The sequence below is a fragment of the Ipomoea nil genome, unplaced genomic scaffold (genome assembly GCF_001879475.1).
Source record: "Ipomoea nil cultivar Tokyo-kokei standard unplaced genomic scaffold, Asagao_1.1 scaffold1074, whole genome shotgun sequence".
NCBI lineage: Eukaryota > Viridiplantae > Streptophyta > Magnoliopsida > Solanales > Convolvulaceae > Ipomoea > Ipomoea nil.
Window position 1 is genome coordinate 1,212,415 of NW_017617502.1, and position 17,481 is coordinate 1,229,895.

At 33.8% G+C, this 17,481-nt stretch overlaps 2 protein-coding genes and 1 long non-coding RNA gene across 4 annotated transcripts; 1 reads left to right on the forward strand and 2 right to left on the reverse strand.

Annotated features, from left to right (window-relative positions):
• The first annotated feature begins 7,246 nt into the window (after nt 1-7,246).
• Nucleotides 7,247-7,681, forward strand: LOC109182608 (protein FANTASTIC FOUR 3-like). Its single transcript, XM_019332757.1, has one exon. It carries the CDS (start codon nt 7,247-7,249, stop codon nt 7,679-7,681), a length of 435 nt encoding a protein of 144 aa, XP_019188302.1.
• Nucleotides 7,682-12,452: 4,771 nt separating this feature from the next.
• On the reverse strand, nt 12,453-15,094 carry LOC109182915 (protein MARD1-like). 2 transcript variants are annotated; one of them, XM_019333168.1, is made up of 3 exons: nt 14,732-15,094; nt 13,774-14,600; nt 12,453-12,860 (listed from the first exon to the last, which is right to left on the reverse strand). In XM_019333168.1, exons 2-3 carry the CDS (start codon nt 14,577-14,579, stop codon nt 12,788-12,790), a joined length of 879 nt encoding a protein of 292 aa, XP_019188713.1. In that variant the 5' UTR covers nt 14,580-14,600; nt 14,732-15,094; the 3' UTR covers nt 12,453-12,787. The 2 variants fall into 2 exon arrangements, with proteins under 2 accessions (XP_019188713.1, XP_019188714.1); XM_019333169.1 differs by lacking the exon at nt 12,453-12,860 and adding an exon at nt 12,899-12,961.
• LOC109182916 lies at nt 12,983-13,767 on the reverse strand. The gene is made up of 2 exons (XR_002054464.1): nt 13,454-13,767; nt 12,983-13,204 (listed from the first exon to the last, which is right to left on the reverse strand). It is a non-coding gene; the product is annotated as an uncharacterized LOC109182916 (long non-coding RNA).
• Nucleotides 15,095-17,481: the final 2,387 nt, after the last annotated feature.

The following is a 17,481-nucleotide window of genomic DNA, read 5'->3' on the forward strand; positions in this document are numbered from 1 at the left end:
CATATTGTGTGTCTTATTTTACGCATTTATGTGTTGTATTATGAAATTATCTGCCTATAGGACATATATTATCTACACAAATCATATTTGATAAAAAATAAATATATATAACATGTGTATGTATCTTGTGTTGTGAGTTATAAAATTCTGTACCTTAAGAGTATTGATTCTGTACATAGAATAAATTAAATTTTTTGATGAAACATGAGAAACGAGAAACTACAAAATTTGTTAAAGCTTAAATATCAAAACGACGTTATTTTGATCAAGGTTCCACAATGATACGTGGACCCTAATCCACGATATAAATTGCCCCCTTTAGCCCCTCTCTACCACTATTTAAATGGGGTTTTAGAAAGTAAGAAGGTAATATTGGATTGTTGCAATTTAAATATTTAAATATCCCTTAATTTTGTTGAATCGTGGACTGTTTTAGCCTTTAGTAGGGATGGCAATGGGCGGGTTGGGTGCGGAGGATATATCCCCGCCCCCGCACTCCCAATCCACTCATCGCATTCGCACCTGCACCAGCGTGGGTAATAAAATTCTTATTCCATACTTGTTTCGCGGGGATTTTGCGGGTGCGGGTAATATTCAACACGTAACTCTAATTATTAATATTACACTTAGCTTAAATCTAATAAAAAATTTATACTGTAATTCTAATTATCACATAGATTTTTTGTAAGTTTGAACATAACTCTAAAATTTAATAAGAGCCAATGAAATTAATCCTTAATTGGAATGAAAATTGTGTTGATAGTATAAATTGTATTAAGTGTTTACTCATTATGTTATTTGTGTTGTTCCTATTCAATTTTCATTAACAAAAAACTAAGAAATTAATTCATTATGCATTTTTAATTATAAAATATACATAAATTTATATAATAAATGAATACTAATAACAATATATATAAGTGCGGGGCGGGGATACCTCCCCTCGCACCCGCCCCCATCCCGCACTCATTACCCATATTGTGCGAGTATTTTAAAACCAATAAGGACGAGAATGCGAGAAACCTATTGGGTGCGGGTAGAATTGTCATCCTAGCCTTTAGTTCTTTCAAAAAACTATTGAACCAAAAGGTTGTGGGTTGTAAGTATATACTATAAATTGTTTATGCATAATCCAAAAGCTTGTTGTCTACATGCTTTGGATTGTGTTTACTGCATGTAGGTTTATAATGGAAGAAACCTGTTTGTTCCCATGGTTTTTGTTATGCCACTTCCAGTTTCTAATAAAGATGATTTTGGCAATTCCAAGCACCAATAAAACCCGCTAGGATACAGTCAAAAAGTTTTTGAGTCCAACATTTTTTAGTGTAAATTTCTAATATTTTATGGAAACTTTAATTTGATAAGGTAGGGTAGCTCATGCTCATGCTTAGGGGAACTTGTTCCTCAATTAAAGCAGATTAGTATAGGCTGGCAAATTTTTATGTGGACTACGATGGCTATAATTGCGTTAATCATAAATAAAAGGTACATTTTTAACATACTAATATAAAGATACATTATTAAATGCTGAATGTATATTATTTGATAATATGCATAATGATACATTATTGAATGCTGAATGTATATTATTACATAATAATGTACCTTCAATATTGTATTTTTAATATACAAATAATATACTTTTAGTATATTAAAATGTACCATTTTTATTCATGGTCCACACACCTGTGTAAACTATGGTTCATAGAATAATGATTAATTAGAGTAGACCAGGCCAAAGAAATATAAATATACTCCAAATATTAAATGTCTTTGTACTTTCAAATCTACACTACATTTATTAACTCCGTTTTGAGGCTCAAACCCACAACCTCTCATATAAGAAAATAACTTGGTGTCATTAGACCACAAGGTCTTTGGTGATCACAATATTATCGGACTAATCTTAAGTCCACAAGACCCTGCCCAAGGGCACTACAAAGATAGAGTGTGTTTGGTTAATGGGTTTACACATCAGGAATGAGAATCAAAATCATTTTTAGTGTTTGGTTGACAACGTTTTAGAACACAACTATGAGATTTGATTATCCTTTTAATTAAAAACTTTATTCCCTAATTAAAAAACAATTATCATTCCAACCATCTTATTGGTAATCTGATTTTTTAAGTTTGGATTAGTGGTTTTAGATTTTTATTTTTGTATTTTTAAAACTTTTATTCCCATACATTATAGTATCATACATAACCAAATATTAATATTAGTAATCATTCCAATTACATCATACTACCAAACATGCAAAATACTTTCACCAAAATCCATTAGCATCTATTACTATTTGATTCCATTCATATTTTCAGTAAGATTCAAACCACACACTACTATCTCTAATTGTAACTTCAAATCAGATGATGAACCACTATACTAAGCTCGAGTGCTACACTACATTTATTAACTTTATAGTTAGAGGCCGGAAACAATAATTCATTACTGAAGTCTAGACTTTCTTTTTAGGGTGTGTACTGGATGGATAAGAATATGCACACAAATCATGCTATGGACTTTCCTTTTATCATTTTGCTAAGAGGTAGGTTATTGTAAATCTCATGAAAAGAAAAATTGAAGTGATATATTTTCCATCTTTATTTATTATTGGAATAAGGTTCAAATTGGCCACTGAACGTAACCTGAAAATGCAATTAGGTCACTGAATAAAAAAAAATACAATTAGGCCACTGAACACTCCAAAAATGTGCAATTTCACCTGATAGCAGGTTACCCTCAATTTTAGCAGGTTATCTGCTTACGTGGCAGCTGAGTTGGCATTTTTAATAAATTTTAATTAATTTTTAATAAATTTTAATAATAACTTTTTATTAATTTTTTTTAAAAAAATAAAAAACGACTTTATTTTATTTTTTATTTAATTTTTTCCAATTTTTTATAAAATTTATTATTAAAATTAATTATTAAAAATTATTTAAAAATTATTAAAAATGCCAACTAAGCTGCCACGTAAGCAGGTAACCTGCTAAAATTGATGGTAACCTGCTATTCGGTAAAATTGCATACGTTTGGAGAGTTCAGTGGCCTAATTGCACATTTTTTGAATGTTCAATGGCCTAATTGCACTTTTTTTTTTTTTTCGTTCAATGGCCTAATTGCATTTTCAAGTTACGTTCAGTGGCCAATTTGAACCTTATTCCTTTATTATTCCACAATCTCAACAAGATTTTCTAGTTTTATTGTTAGGGCCTAAGAGTGAATACATGCAATTTTATTTTGACTAATGTTTTAAATATATTTTAAAATGAGTAAATTCCATTTTTAGTCCTCGATTATTGTGGTATGGCCACATTTAGTCCTACTCTTTTAATTTTGCCATATTACACCTTTGACTTTAATTTGATTGCCACTATTGATCATCCGTTAAAATTTCCGTTAATCTACCGTTAAGAATAAGGTCAATAATGTAATTTAATAATTTGTCTCAAATACATAATTAAATTCATTTTTTTTATGCTGGGTGTTTTGCCAAATGAATACACTTTTGCGGTACTGCTGAACGCTTGTGCTAGTCTAGCAGCACTTGGGTATGGAAATTCATTACAGAAAAAAATTTCACTGCAAGAAATTCATTCTCAGCCATCAATGTGTTGAGATTTGAGAAGACGGGATATAAGGATCACAGTATAGTATTTTTGGGAATGCTTTGATCAATATGTACTCAAAGTGTGGCCTCATTGAAGCTGCTCGTACATTGTTTTTAAATATGGTTTACCGAGATACAGTAACTTGGAATTTGATAATATCTGATTTATCGCATCATGATTCTGAGAAAGGGATAGCGCGATTAACCCAAAAAAAAAAAAGGATAGCGCGGAATTAAAGTTTTTTTTTTTTTTTTTTTTTTTTTTTGAGAAAGAGGGGGGAAGTCTAAATAAAAAAAGATGAATTTTAATATGTATTTCAGACAAATTATTAAATTACATTATTGACCTTATTCTTAACGGTAGATTAACAGAGGATTAATAGTGACAATCAAATTAAAGTCGGGGATGTAATATGGCAAAATTAAAAGAGTAGGACTAAATATGACAATGTCACAATAGTCGAGGACTAAAAATGGAATTTACTCTTTTAAAATCAGTTTTAATTTTAATTCCTAAGACGTACGACATGCAGGTAATATTTGATGCATATTTACAAACAGAAATGTTATTTTCACTTCCAATTTTTTTTACCTAATGTTTCTCTCATAATGTGACTTATAGTGATGGGGTATCATGAATTTCAAAAGTCAGCATGTTGGACTTTGGTTGACATCATTGCTATTGTTTGACGTGCCAAAATATTGAAAATACTCAAAGTCTCAAACTATCAAAATTCTTAAATTCGTTTTCAGCATACCATTTATACAAAATGAAAAATAAAATGCCATAATTGTTGATAAGCCCACGTGTGCATTCACATTTCAAAGAATCCAAAATAAAGAGAATTAAAAAAAAAAAAAGAATAAGGGTTAAATATGTCATCGAACCGCACACAATAATACAATTAGACCATTGAAAAAAAAAGAAGAAGCTACAATTGAGTCCCTAAACTAATCTATTTTAAGCAATTTGTTCAATTTGCAGTTTTTTTCCCGTTCTAACAGGTCACCCAATTTAAAATATTTTTTAAAAATAATTTTTTAAAAATAATTTTTTAAAAAATAATTAATAATTAATTAAAATAAACTTTTTTTTAAAAAAAAAAGAAAAAGAAAAAAAAGCAACGTTTCCACGGGAGTAGCCAATAGGGAGAGAGACCGGAGTTGGCAGTGCGTAGGTCACCGTCGGAGACTTGGAGTTTGCAGTCGGTAGTTCCGCACTTCCGCTTCGACTTCGCAGAGAGACCAGGAGAACTGGAGAAGGCCAAACTGCACTTGCAGCGCGCAGGTCGCCAGTCACTGGTCGGGGACTTGGAGTTCGCAGTCGGCAGTTTCGGCGTTCCGCACTTCCGTCTTCCGCTTCGCGCCTTCGCCTTCGCACAGTTCGCGGAGTGCAGAGAGAATGCGCCATGGCCATGGCCGGACGAAGATCCATGTATTCTTTTTCTTTTTAGTTTATTTTAATTAATTATTTTTTAAAAATATTTTAAATTAAGTGACCGGTTAGAAATTGGGGAAACATGTAAATTGGACGAATTGCTTGAAATAGGTTAGTTTAGGGACTCAATTGTAATTTTTTGAGTTCAATGACCTAATTGCATTATTGTGTTCAGTTTGATGGTCTATTTGACCCTTATTCCAAAAAAAAAAAAGAATGAAAAAAAAGAACAATGATCGTCTTCTTTTTTATGATTTTTCTTTTTTCAATTGTCTATTGTTGGCAATTAAAAGTATAGTTGATCCATTCTCACTTCCAAATGTGTAGCTTATAATAATAATAATAATAAGAGTAAATATCCAAAATGGTCCCTCAACTATAGCTAAATTCACAAATTGATCCTCAACTTTCAATTTTAACCAATTAAGTCCTTAACATTGCAATTTTAACACGATTTGGTCATTCGAACACTTCTGCATTAACGCCCGCGCCCACGCTGTCATCAACGATCTCCAGAAGAACCTGCAGCTCTCATCGGAGCACATGTAGGCCTTCAGGATGACGCTGCACCGGTTTGGAAACACGTTGTCTTCTTCACTCTGGTACGAACTCAACTACATTGAATCCAAAGGGAGGATGAAGAAAGGCGACATGATTTGGCAGATTGCTTTCGACGGTGGATCCAAATGTAACAGTGCGATCTAAAAATACAACCGGAACCTTAAAAAATCGACGATGGACCATAAAATTACATATATATCCTAAAAAATCACAGTCAACAAACGGTCAAATGGATGGAGGACCAAATCGTGTTAAAATTGCAAAGTTAAGGACTTAATTGGTTAAAATTGAAAGTCAAGGACCAATTTGTGAATTTAGCTATAATCGAGGGACCATTTTGGGTATTTACTCTAATAATAATAATAATAATAATAATAATAATAATAATAATAATTTATGGGTTGTTATAAGAAGTAACTTTGTTAAGAGTTGTTATAATGTCACTTTTAAACTCTCTTTTTTTATATCTCTCTTTGTTCTATATTTATTATAAGTTGTTGTGAGTTATGACTTATGATGTGACTATACGAATTTAAAGATAGACCGTGATAATCTTGAGGATGATATCATTTTAACGTCTATATTAATAATAGTGAAATTATTTCTAAAACAATAACTTATATTATAATAGTATAACTATTATAATTATTAATTATAATATTACTTACATCTACCTTCTACTACATAAGATTGTTTCTTGCATTGCAGCAGATTGCCACAACCTTTCATGTGGGAATTCAACTTGGTGCCATTGAATCATTAAAAAAAAAGAAAGAAAATAAATTGTTCTTAATTTTACAATGCCTCAAACCTTTAATTTCCATAAAGATCATTTCAAACTTTCTAATTCACTCTACATCATTGTATATATATTAATGACCAAATCGGAACCCTCATGCTGTATAAGCCTGCAAACTAATCTGAATACACAGTACAATTATCTATATAAATAACATACACTTTATTCTTAATTAGTATTACATTTTCTAATGTAAGTATTTGCCTTACATTTTTATCTTTATCTAACCCTCTCACACAAATTTTTGCCTTAGCCTTACCGTACCAATTATAATACTCTATCTGTCTCATTTTATCTGTACTATTTAATTTATTATTTATTGGTCAACTCAACTCTTTCTCCTTTGCTTATTTTCTTTAGTATATTTTACTCATTTTTAAATTTAAACTTTTGTGGTTAATACGGAGTAATACTTTTAGTGTAATTTCTATATATATAAATTTTGTATACTAATACTAAACTTAATATTATAAAAAATTAGATTAAAAAACTAGACACCAGGACTATGTGGTCTAATGGTATCCGGGTTGGATTTTCATTTGAAAGGTTTTAAGTTTGAGCCTCATATTTCTTTGTGTTTCAGTAGGTTGAGAAAGTATATGACCAATATAAATATCCATGGAGCAAACCATTTGGCCAGTCCCCTACCACTTAGTGTGCTGACCGTAGGGACGGGGGATTAGTCTTTTGACTTTCGGCTGGAGGGATACCTTTGGGCAACCAAAAAATATAAATATCCATTCCTCACGCTTTAATTTCACATTGTTTTCTCAAACTAGCCCGCCACCATATCATCATCTCCCTTTTCATTCCCACCGCCCTTCCTAGCCTTCAACCATGAACGCCAAAAGCTTGAACATGTGCACTGAGAGTCTGGGAAGCGAAACGGGCAGCGACCACATTTGCGAGAGCTGCTGCATGGATGAATGCTCTTCTTCGCTGTTCTTGTTGGAGAAACAGAAATACCAACAAGGGTTTTCAAAGTCTTATGGGTTCAAGAAAATGAAGGGGAAGAAGGGCAGTTTTCCACCTCCCCTCACTTCAATAAGCCGCCTTGAGGGTGTTCAAGTTAGGCCTTTCCGTGAAGAGGGTCGCTTAGTGATCAAAGCTGTGAATATAGCAACTACTCCTGCCTCTTACTTCCACACCCACCGCTCCAATGGGAGGCTTACGCTTTCCCTCACAAAACCAGAGCATCTTCAAAGCCAACAAGAAGAAGATGATGAAGAAAGTGACGCAAATTTGAGGGGAGAGGTTGCTCCATTTTGCTAAAGCTCCAGTTGGATCTGCTGCTGCTGCACTTACTATTTACACTAATCTTTTCGTTTTCCCCCCTTTTTGGGTCATTGGGTGTAGGAGTCTTTATTTTTGTAAGCACTAGTTTTTAGTTGTTGATCATCATGATCATCCATTGTTCCCTTCATAGCCTCTGTCCACAGATTTTGAATCATCACCATCTTTGTTCTTTTTGTGCCCACATCACATCCACATCCTCAGGCTCTCTTCATCCCCGTGTATATATATATATATATATATATATATATATATATATATATATAACACGCGAACTGCAGGGTAAATTTGTCAACTTGTTGAAATTCAAAAGGTTTCTCCATTTACGAATAACTGACTGCAAAATTACGAACTATGCATTCACAACCCCAAAGCTCAACTACCGTACTCCCTCCAGGTGACGACCAACACGACGACACAACGACGAACAAATCCCTAACCCAACGCACAACCAGCTGCGATCTCAACTCTATATAGATTTATGCATAGGAATAGGGCAAATCATAGTGTTATGTGTTTTATGTTTGTTATTGGTGCATTATTAAACTTACTTGGTGTTTTTGTGAATTCGAGTTGGTGCTAAGTTCAAGTGCGGTCGCGCCTTCCCGTGCGGTCAGTGCGGCCGCACCAATAGTTATACAAATATACACCATCCATGTTAGAAATTGCACACCAAAAATCATGCACAAATTAGGTACGCATCACCAAAACGCACCATTAGGTATGAATAAAAGCACCACATAGTGTTTAGAAATACACCATTAGGGGTGAGGGAGTTATATGGTGTATTCTTTTGGGTGTGTTGTGTGTTTTTCTGGTGTGTTTGTGCATATCATTGATGTGCTTTTTTCCTGACACTATTAGTGCCTTTTGTTAACACTGTTAGTGTATCTTGTCAAGCGACCGCTATAAATGACCACTATAATTACCATAACACCCCCACTTACCAAAACACACTTAAATCTTCAAATCTTCAGTAATTAGCTACTACTGTTAGATTAAACTGATTTAGCAACACAGATAAGGCCACACCGCTGCACCTGAGCATATGAGCTCTCTTTAATATATATATATATATATATATATATATATATATATATGTATATATATATATATATATATGTATATATATATATATATATATATATATATATATATATATATAGAGTCTGGATCAGGTAAGGACCTAATCTTAGGTGAGGACGTGAGGACTAATCTAGACCATTAAATCAGAATGATGTATGACTGAGATTAAAAGGAACAAATCACACGGATTAAGAAAACAAACCCCTTTAAAATATTAAAATATATAAATTTAGGGTAAATCAGTGTTATTAAAAGATGTGCATTCCTATACAAAATGTTGTACATTCCTATACTGAGTGTTGTGCATCGATAACTTTATTGTTGTGCATTCAAACCCCGCCAAAAAATCATACAGTGAACATCCCAATGTCCTACGATGCACTGAACTATGTGCTATAATGCACAACTCTCTAGCCTATAGTGCACAACTTACAACACTAGGTTGCACAATCAGCACACACGAATGCACAATCGTACTACCCAGGCATTTATACATACACACGACAATCCAAATATAGACAATATTATACTCAAAAGAACGAACGAAAAAAAATAAAAAATACTGATCAGTTTGCATGGGCGAACACTCAATCAATGATGAAGAAATCGCGGCTCCAAATTGCAACGGTGATGATCCAAGAAAATAGGAAACCAATTTGGCCAGGGATTACACATGCGTTCACACTTAAAAAAATATAGAAAAAGACACTACTACCCCACTTTAACAAAAAAAAATCAATCCATGTCATCTCAAGAACTCAAATCTAGGCCATCCAAATAAAAATAACAAACGCACAAGAATATTGGTCCTCACGTCCTCACCTAAGATTAGGTCCTCACCTGATCCGGATCCTATATATATATATATATATATATATATATATATATATATAATGCCACTTGTTCAGCAAGCTTGCTAAATAGCAGCTTTTGCTGCCAAATTACAACAACTATATTTTATTTTTTTTTACTTTGATTATATATATGAATATCTCCCATAAATAATGATGTGAATCTTAGCCCGAAATTAATAGTTAGCTCAATAAGACTGAAAATTTAAGGGTTATGATAAAAATTATTTAGCGGGTTGGCATAATAGTCCGAACCACTTAAGCCAACTCTTTATTTCAATTCACGGCAAACTATTGTGTGGACCACAATCCAAAACGAAGCCATTGAATATTATGAGTTAGAATAAAGTACTTTATGTGTTAAAATAATGTATTTTGTGACGAAACTTCTAGAGTAAGATAACGTATTTTATGAGTTAGAATAATGTACTTTATTAGTTAGAATAATGTATATTATGAGTTATAAAAATGTATGTTGCAGTGGGTCGCATGAAAAAAAAATATTGGACAAAACGACGTCATTTTTTTTTTTACTGTGGGACCATGGTCCACGCAATAACTGTTGTTATTTCATAAGTAACGTGAAACAAAATTTCAACGGAGTTTATATGTAAACGAGATCCCATCTCAATCATCCAATTAATTTTAATTAATGGTAAAGATTGAATTTAAAGACCCATTTATATTAAGATATATTTAATACATAGGGGTGACATAGTAATTTTAGTTTTTTCTTTGAATTAGATTATAATTTAAATACAATAATATCCTTATTTAGAGGGATTCTACCAATTGTAGGGAAAAAAAAAATTAAAATTAAAACCATAGTGTGCAAACAAGCAAACTAGTGTTTGCAATTTACTAACAGTTTGTGCTTACTAGCGTGCATTTTTGTATAATAGTGTGAACAACATTTTTTTACAAAGTATAACCCCACCCCTTCCCCTAATTATGTACTTTTTTAAGTATGCATATGACCTACCCTAAATGTGTGCAAACTCGCAAACTGGTATGTGCATTTTACTGAGCGCCTCCAATGTTGTGGAACCTTTTTTTTTTTTTTTTTTTTTTTTTTTACAAAGTAAAACCTTCCTATTTATATACGTTTTTTTAGTATGCATATGACCTACCCTTAGTGTGTGCAAAAATGTAAACAGGTGTGTGCATTTTACTGAGAGTTCCGATGTTGTGAGAGAATATTGAGTACTGTGCATATTCGTCCATAAGTGTGTGCAATAGAAACCATAGCATTGTGTAATAATAGGTATATATAAAAGGTCTCGTTCAGGTGCGGACCAGTTCCCATGTGAGAACGTGTGGTCTAATATGGGATATCAGACAATCCATGATTGTGATGATCATCGTAATCACGTTGATTAAGAGCAAAAAAAAACTTCTCCGAAAGGCAATTTGATCCCCAACCAGTTTAATAGACTCATTGAGCAGTCCCGTTGGACCAATGCATCTGTTTAACAGGCCTATTAAACCCGTTGACAGGTTCAATAGATCCATTGAGTCTAACAAGTTTGTAAACCTGTTGATATGCCTTGTGACCTTTGAGCAGTATTTGATTATTCGCTCGACCCCTGCCGTGCATTCTTATATAAAATATTGTGCATTGCCATACAAGAAATCATGCATACCTATACTGAATGTTGTGCATCGATAACTCTTTGGTTTGATTATTAGCTTGGCCTAGGCCGTGCATTCATATTGCTTTCCTATCTAAAATATCGTACATTTCTATATAGAATATTGTGCAGTACTATACCAAATGTCATGCATCGATAACTCTTTGGTTGTGCATTCAAACACAGCCTAACATCCTACCACGGACATCCTAATGTCCTATGATGCACCGCACTAAGTGCAGTAATGCACATCTCACCAATCTACTATGCGTAACTCACAATATTGGGTTGCACAACCAACACAACAGAATGCATGTACTACCCAAAATGCATACATATACATCAACATCCAAATATAGGTAATATTATGCGCAAAAAAAAAAAAAGCGAAAATAAAACAAAAAATACTTGTCACTCTCAAAGGACGAACACTCGATCGATGATGAAGAAACCGCGACTCTTATTCTCAGTAATAATGATCCTAAAATTTAGAAAGCAAATCGCCACACGCCCACACCTGCAAGAGTTACAAAAAGAAAAAAGAAACAGACACTACTACCCTCACTTAAAAAAAAAAAATCAATCCATGATAACTTAGGAAATCAAATCCAAATAAAAAAAAGAGCACAAAGATTAGTTCTCATGTTCTCACTTGGAGAGTGGTTCTCATTTGAATATCTCTCTCTCTCTCTCTCTCTCTATATATATATATATATATATATATATATATATATATATAATTCAACTCTTGATTTAATTTGGTGGCTATATGATTTTTTTTGGAGTTTAATTTTTGTCTAATTACATCGGTATCTATAGAACCTGAAGACCTATGTCATCTCATTCACACCCCAAATTTTAAAATCTTTTATTGCATGAAACATTTGATATATTATGTTTAAAAAAAATTGTATGATTTGATATTTTAAAATAATTTGTGTCAAGTCAACAAAATTGATATTATGTTGATTGTTATACATCATTGGATAAAATAAATTGTCACAATATGATAAACTTTGATATCAAGTCTAATTATTATTGCTGTAAGACAGTGACATATTCTTATTCCATTTGGACTATTAGCTAGTTGATTATATTTACTAATATGAAAGGTAAACAATTCAAAAGGTAGTATTCAATCACACATCATCACCTACTAGGCTACTAAGTGCAAGAATGCCATATAATAGAGCCAGGGAATCAATCACACTAAAACAAAGATTTACATCATATGACCCTTCACCCTATCCATTATATATGATTATATTCAGGTGGAAAGAGGATGGGCAATAAATAAACTCAAAAAAAAAAAAAAAGAAAAAAAAAAAAAACAGAGAGTCATAAGAAAACAAATCTCATATCATACAAGACCAAGTAGAACAATTCTTGATCTATATTAAGACATCTATCCGCTGATCACAAGTAAAAACCTGGTGAAAGTGAAACTTATTCGCATCAATCCTCAAAAGATGCTAAGCCCCATTGAAAGCAAAAATTGTTGAGGATTCATCCATAATCTACAGGTTCTCTATTCCTTCTGACACCATTTCTTGGCAGAGGCACTCATAGCTGCAAAATGACTTTTCACCCCTGCATATCACAGTAGAATAATCTAAACATCGAGTTTTTGTTGCCGATGGACCAATCTAATCTAATCATCATAATATAATTTCAAAGCAATCATATCGCTCCTACAGAAAAGCAACAGTATATGAAGTCAAAACGACATTATTATCATTATAAGAGAAAAATGCTGTTTTTTACACTCAATTGAAGGCAAATATTAGCAAAAGCAATAAAGTTTTTTCTTGTTGATGTCCTGATCCCCTGCAGCAAAGGGTCATTTTAGAGAGTAGACACTTGATATTTCATATTTGTAAGAATTCGACACCCCAATGAGTATATACATTCAATTGAGTGCGTGTGTCACCTCCCTAGTGTTGGGCATCGGCCGGGTTGGCCGAATTTAGCCCTTACTCGATTCGAGATATGGTGTTGTGGCTTACCATGGAGGGATGTGGTTAAATGGTTAATATCCACCTATCACCAATTGGTTTTAAGTAGGATATGGCAACCATATAACCATTTTAAGTAGGATATGACAACCAGATAACCAAAGAACTCTGTAGTTAAGCGTGCTTGACTTACAGGAGTAAGCATAATGCAGCTTTGAGATCCATCACTTAGTGCCAACATAATAGTTTTAAGTTTTGAGGATCGATAACTCTAATGTCTCGATAACCTTGGAAGCGATAAGAAATATTTTCAGTCACTTTAAACCTTGTCTAAAATTTGTGTTTAGAAGTTCAACTTTTTGGCCCACTTTTCTAATTGCATTTTTAAGTTTCTTGGATCTCATTAACTATTGTGTAGGCTATAGAATTCACATTTAACCTGACCAGAAAATTAGTTTTTGATCAGTTCTACCCATTTGAGAATCAAAGCTACCTAATTCAAGGTAATGAGAAGCAAATATTCAGATAAAATAACTGGAAACACTAACCTATACATGTAGATATCTTTGCCTTGTCCAAGCTTGATCTTGCAGGTGTGGCAAAAGCTCAGAGAATTCATTGTAGGAGAGGTCAAGTGATCAGATGAAAAGCCGTTTTCTTTTTTCAGCTCGGACAACCTAACAATACCACAGCAGCTTTCCACAATGCAGTCATCGAATACATGGGTGGTTTTCGGATTAGGTCCATGAGTGATCACACATGTATAGTCCTCAGAAAGCTCCATCTCACTCAGGGAAAGCTCCTCGGCCTTAGCCTTAGGAGGAGGGGATTCTTTGGGCTGAAGACAATAGCCCAAGAATTGTGTGGTCCTGGGGGTTTTGATTCCAAAATCAGCTGGAGATTTCGGGGAGCCCATAGGGGAAAGTGCTAAGGTAGGGGGAGAAGGGATTTGAACCTTAAGGTTTGATCCAAACAGGACCATTCTACTGTTATTAGCCACCTGAGAAGAATCAAGAACATTCTTGTCATGACTCAGTGAGTTGATGAGAGCGAGTCCAACTCCTGAATCTATTACCTTCTTATCTATGCTAGGGTTTGGGATTGGGGTTGGGGAGGGGTTTAGGGTTCTATCAAACCCAAAAGGGTGACCAAAATTGAGAAAAAGTTTGCCATCAGGAATGGATGTTGGGCTCATACTCAAGCTATTTTCAGCATCAGACCGACAACGATTCCAAAACCCATTGAAGATTCTCGGAGAACCCAAGAATGATGAAAGGGGTTTTGCAGGGAAAGACAAAGAGCTCTGCTCGTCCGCCATGAAACCTTGCTTGCCACTCAATCTGTTCCTCAACATTAGACACTCTCACTCATCTACCTGTTCAAACAAACAAAAAATTCTCTGAAATTTGTTCAAACCAACAATACAACCATAAATTTAGATCAAGAAAACTGATAAATAAAGTTGGTGCACTTTTCCCCCCCTTTTCTGTTCGTCACAAGCTTTACCTGATACCAAAGCAGATGATTACAAATGAGAGCCTCCATTAATGCTTGCAAAAACTGAAAAAAGTTGCGCCTTTAAAGGCTCAAAAGGGCAACAAAAAGCTTTCTTTTTCAACTTTCACCCCCCAAAAAAAAAATCAAGAATTATTGAAAGAACATAAGGAGGATGAATTTGTAGTATTAATGCTCCAAAGCCTTCATGTTCAAAATTTGTTCTTATTTCAGTAAGAAAAGCATATCAACGATGTTGATATGCAGGCAAAGAAAGAGGAAGGAGGAAAAGACGAATTTGTGATTTCTGTAAAATGGTGACCGCTAGGACTGTAGGAGAAGGTGGTGTCGTTTTAGCGTAAAAGAGGCGTGTGAGTGACGAGTGACAAGTGGAAATGAAAAAAATCATTGTTATTTCTATTTCATTTTATAAGTCTAAATAAAAGATAAACCATGACAAATAATTAGACAATATCCTATCCAACCAATTACATCCATGGAAATGTTTGGAAAATAGTCAGCTATTTTTCAATTGATTTGACCTATTTTATTTGGTATTTGGTAAAGGAGTTTATTGGGACAACTATTTGATTTTCAAAACACTATTCTTTGTAAATTAACTGGTTCTAACTTATTCTAAAAGTCAAAATTATCTCTATTTTCTACTTCATGGAGAAATAGTTACCCCTAATTTTTTTTTTCATTATTTGACAACTCAAGGTTCCATCTTCATCCTCAAAACTCATAACACATAACACATAACACATAGCAAACACGCAACATAAATTTTTTAGTTCACAAATTAAAAGTAGAGAAAAAATAATGAAAAAGATTATCAACACATCTCGAAAGTCATTTTCATCCTCAAAACTCATAACACACAACAAACACACAAGCTATATTTTTTAATTCACAAATTAAAAGAAAAATAAAACAATAACAACAACAATGAAAAGACTACCAACTCGAGTCATCTCCGTCCTTGCTGCTATCTCCGATCACCAGTTCTTCATCTTCTCATTGCTGATATCGACACCAACTTGGCTAATTTCTTTGATGTTCTCTCCCCCTCTTATTCTTTCCCTTTTTATTCTCCTCTGTTTCTTGCCGTTTTCTTCGTGTTTGATTTGGGGCAAACGAAAATATTTGGGTAGGGATTTGCTTTTAAACGGGTTGCGGGTTTGACATTTAATGAATAAATGACATTCTCCTATCTGAATTATATGCGTATAGCATTTTTTTCCCCTTGAATTATTCATGTATCTACATTCTTCCCCTCAGTTATTTTAAAAGTTATAATTTTCTCCCCTCCATATTAAATATGCTTTTGAATTGCTAAAAATAAGAACAAAATAAGTATTTTATTTGTTTTTCTTCTGCAACAAATTATTGTTTATGTTGGTCCCAGTGGGTAAGGGGTTCAAGTCTAGAGGGGGGGCGGGGGGGAGTGAATATACTTGAATAGGGTTTTAAAAATTTTAATGATTCGGTTAAGCAAATCCGAATGGTTACTTCTTCTCAGTTAAAATTTTGTTGAGTATGCACAACGGAAAATTGTTTTTTAACCCTTTAAATATTTTTGCACGTAATTTGCTCTTGTAAGAGTACGTTTGTGTGAATGATGCGCAATGCATAAAGCAGTAAAGTAAAATAAGAGAGATAGAGATATTTTTATAGTGGTTTGGCCAACTCAGCCTACTATACTTTTCTCCTTAAAACTCCTAAGGCGGTTTGCACTAATCCGTTAGTACAAAAGATCACTCAAGCATTGAACACAAAGCCGGTCTTGAGTATCTAGGTTTTTCAACTCCACACGAGTTTACTCTGTCTCTTTCTACTTTTACTAAGCAGAGTTATTGGTTGAAAACAAAAGTTCTTCAATCTCAAACTAAAAGACTTGGCTTTGAATGTTCTTGATCTTCTCGATTTGAGCAACACAAACTTCTAAGATCTGGATAACAACTTTGTAGCTTTGGATCTCTCTCACTGGTCACGAATTGTGAAGCTTTCTGAATGCTTGAACACTTAATGAATTTCTTAGATTGACTAGCTCATTCTTCAGCCTTGGAAGAGGGTATTTATAGGCGTTTTGAAAAGGATCCGTTTGAGGGAAACCCCATTTCAAAAAGTCTATTGTCCAGTGAGTAAAAACCAGTGTGTAATCCGGAGGTTAGGTAGACTTGTTAGATTTTCCAACCGTTAAAGACTTATTTTACGTTGAACATATCTTTTTGCTCTGCACAAAATGTCTTGGCGTTTTAAGGAAAATCTTCCTTGGGATGTGAAACTTAGACTCGCTTTGTCTTGGTCACATTCAATAGTGTTTTTAAGGTTTCGAACTGTTGGCTCAGAGAATGTCTAGCTCGAGCAGTTCTTTTCCCAAAAGGTTGAATCTCCAACCCCAAGGGCCGCCCACACCACGACCCGACAGAGCATTTGGGTGATTGTAAATCACGGTGACTTAATGGCTATCAAGCATAGTCAAATGTCGGTGCGCACAAGGGATCTGCCCACTTTAGGCATACCCCACACTGTCTCTGCGGAGTTTGTCATGAGTAGTTCTTTTCGAATAGTTAACTGTCACTATTTGAGTTAACCTTTTGAACCTTAAAACTTTACTACCTCTCGAATACGAATGGTTGACCTTACCATTCATTCCACCTTTTACTTTAAAATGTAGGCCCTTCCACCATTATAACACTTGCAAATGGTGGAACTAAAATTACAACACTTGCAAATGGTGTTTGTTCTTTTTTTGCATT